The sequence below is a fragment of the Aspergillus melleus genome (assembly GCF_016097325.1).
Source record: "Aspergillus melleus strain CBS 546.65 chromosome Unknown contig3, whole genome shotgun sequence".
In the NCBI taxonomy this organism is placed as follows: domain Eukaryota; kingdom Fungi; phylum Ascomycota; class Eurotiomycetes; order Eurotiales; family Aspergillaceae; genus Aspergillus; species Aspergillus melleus.
Genome location: NW_025763372.1, coordinates 2960922 through 2963663, shown reverse-complemented (window position 1 = coordinate 2963663; position 2742 = coordinate 2960922). Strand labels below are relative to the sequence as shown.

At 49.7% G+C, this 2742-nt stretch overlaps 1 protein-coding gene across 3 annotated transcripts; it reads left to right on the top strand.

The window, feature by feature from the left end:
• The first annotated feature begins 305 nt into the window (after nucleotides 1-305).
• Nucleotides 306-2230, top strand: CUP9 (homeobox domain-containing protein). Of its 3 annotated transcripts, none has more exons than XM_046087768.1 (3): nucleotides 306-411; nucleotides 584-990; nucleotides 1073-2230. In XM_046087768.1, the coding sequence occupies exons 2-3, from the start codon at nucleotides 886-888 to the stop codon at nucleotides 1859-1861; spliced, it is 894 nt and encodes a 297-aa protein (XP_045943736.1). In that variant the 5' UTR covers nucleotides 306-411; nucleotides 584-885; the 3' UTR covers nucleotides 1862-2230. The 3 variants fall into 3 exon arrangements, with proteins under 3 accessions (XP_045943736.1, XP_045943734.1, XP_045943735.1); XM_046087766.1 differs by lacking the exon at nucleotides 306-411 and having other exon boundaries at nucleotides 492-990; nucleotides 1073-1831; nucleotides 1930-2230; XM_046087767.1 differs by lacking the exon at nucleotides 306-411 and having other exon boundaries at nucleotides 492-1831; nucleotides 1930-2230.
• Nucleotides 2231-2742: the final 512 nt, after the last annotated feature.

Sequence of the window (2742 nt, the reverse complement as noted above, 5' to 3'; positions counted from 1 at the left end):
ACTGTTGGCCCCAGAAAAGGGAATAGAAAATAGGGACAGACAAAAAAGTAAAATAAATAGACGGACGAGAGTTAAAAAAATAATGGAATGCGAAATTAAAAATAATTTACAATAAAAATGATGACCCAAAGAACGAACTAAAAAAAATTAAAAATAAGGAATTCGAAATTCAAATTGAAATGGAATTAAATAAATCGGAAAATCGAAAAAATAAAAAATAAAATGGAAATTAAATTAAAAAAAAAATCCAATTGTTTGAACCCCGAACCACCTTTGAAAGAAGAGATCTGGTCCACCCAGCCCAGATCCAATTGTTGAGCTGCCTCACTCCTTACCTTGCATAACCTTGGTTCAGCTGTCTCCATCGTCATCGTGTGCGGCAATGTCAAGGTACTTTTAACTCACGCCCTGGTAAGTATTATTTGTTGCCCATGTTTCCCTCGATTCTCTACCATCGAACCACAACAGCCTAATTTTTTTTTTTATTCTTCTTCGTTTTCTTTTTCTTCTTCTCTTTTTCTTCTCGTTTCTTTTCTTATTCTTATACATCGACTGATTCCTCCCTCGGATTCCGCATCTTCAGGTTTTCGCATTCTCCGGTCAAATCATCCTCTCATTCTATCTCCTCCCCTTCTTCCCCGCCAGGACTTAGACTCTGAGTTCGCGCCAACTCCCAGGGTCCCTTCTTATCTATCAGGGTGATTCTCGCCAGATCGCGATAGTGACGGTTTCCTGGATTGTGTGGAACAAGCCGCAGGCCGGCTACTTCGACTATCAGATATTCGGCTTTGGGACGCATCTTGGTGTTTTCCGTGACTATACAGCACAAGCGGGCGGTTTCCACCATTGTATTCTCTACCCCACCAAACACCATCTTCGCTGTCTATGTCCCAGCCCCGTGAATTGGGCGAGGATTCCAAGAACATGGCCATCTCATACGCCAGCGGCCTTCCGGCTGATCATACGCAAGCCCTCCCTTCATTCCGAGAGGTAAGATGACCGCGATCTTTGAGTATCTCGGACTTTAGATCCGCAGGAGGTACGAACAGAACACTGACTTGGATTTCTTCAGCTTCTCCCCCCTCACCTTCACGACGAGATAGAATCAACCTCCTACTTCACGTCGCGGCAACATTCGCACGAACGTCCCGCATCCGCCAGCCATGACCTGTCCTCCAACCACCGGCTTATGTCCGAGCGGGCACCCTATGCCTCCCCGTCCCGTGTCTCGGCGGAATCCTCTCGCGATTTCTCGATAGCGGCCCATAGAGATCCCCGGTTACCTCAGACCGCCGGCTCAACGCCTACCACCTACTCCCCGCGCGGACCCAGCCCCATCCTGCCTCCCATCCGGGACCTGCAATCCCTCCCAGACCGCGGAATGAACCCTTCGAACGCTGCTTTCCCCGACGCCCGCGCCCTCGCGCGTCCCGATCCCTACGCCGCGGCGCACGACATGCGCTCCGGTCCTCCTCCCCACGCCTTTGCGGCCCCCGCAGCCAACTACCCCGGAGCGATGGGGGATCGACGAAGCGCGGAAGCGTACGTGGGCGCCAACGGGGCGCCCGTGATGCCGTACCCGTACTCGGGGATGGCGTACCAGAGTGATTCCGAACAGACGTCGCCGCAGGCGTTAGCGCATGGCCCGCAATCCAATTTCGGCATCCTGGGCGACCCGGCCGATTCGCGGAATAAACGGCGACGCGGGAACCTGCCCAAGCCGGTCACTGATATCCTGCGCGCCTGGTTCCACGAGCATCTCGACCATCCGTATCCCAGCGAGGAGGACAAGCAGATGTTTATGACCCGTACGGGGCTTACGATCAGTCAGGTAAGTTTGTTCTGTAATTTTGCTGTTTAGGGGGTGGGGATGACAATTTTATTGCATGGGGAAATGTATCCGCAAGGCTAACCGTTTCAAACCGACAGATCAGCAACTGGTTCATTAATGCAAGGAGGCGACAACTCCCCGCTTTGAGAAACCAAATGCGAAACGGCGGATCCGACCTCGACCCCCAAAGACAGTCGCCTTTCAGTGACGTCGAGCAGACCTCCTCGGAGTCGATGCCGTCTCCTCACATGCTCAACCAGTCTTGAACCACGCAAGACATTCAGGCATATGAATTACGACACCGAGGATGTCATCCACCCACCAAATACATACGAGAAAGAGAGACTGTAAATGAAGCGTCTCTCCTTTCCTTATTGTCTAGTGCCTCTGATTTTTTTTGTTCTGTTTTCGCTTGCACAGCACCCCTTTTTCTTGGATTATCAAGATTCTCATGAACCGAGTGAGATCGGATCGATTTTGATACCCCCTCTGTCGTTTTCTTTATCTAATCACAACCCTGGCTTCTTGTCTTGCATGCCGGAATGGCAATGACTGGCCATAGCCATAGCCACAGCCAATCATCACACCCCGTCCTCGGGGAAAGAAAATCAAAACGAAAAAAAAAAAAGAAAGAAAAAGAAAATGTGACGATAATCCAATCAGCGGGAGTGGCATTCCCACTCTCACCCCTTTCTTTCCGCCTAACTTACCAACTATACGCGATTATGCATACGAGGTGTTTTATGGTTTCCTTTTTTTGTTTGTTTTATTGTTTTTTTTTTCTTTCGTCTTTATTACATATGCATATCCGGTATCCTCACCCTGCTCGTCTGCCTTCTGGACTTGTTCTGGGGACAGTATTTCGAAGAGAAGCACCTCAGTCGGCTCTCATCGTTAACTGTCCCTCCCCT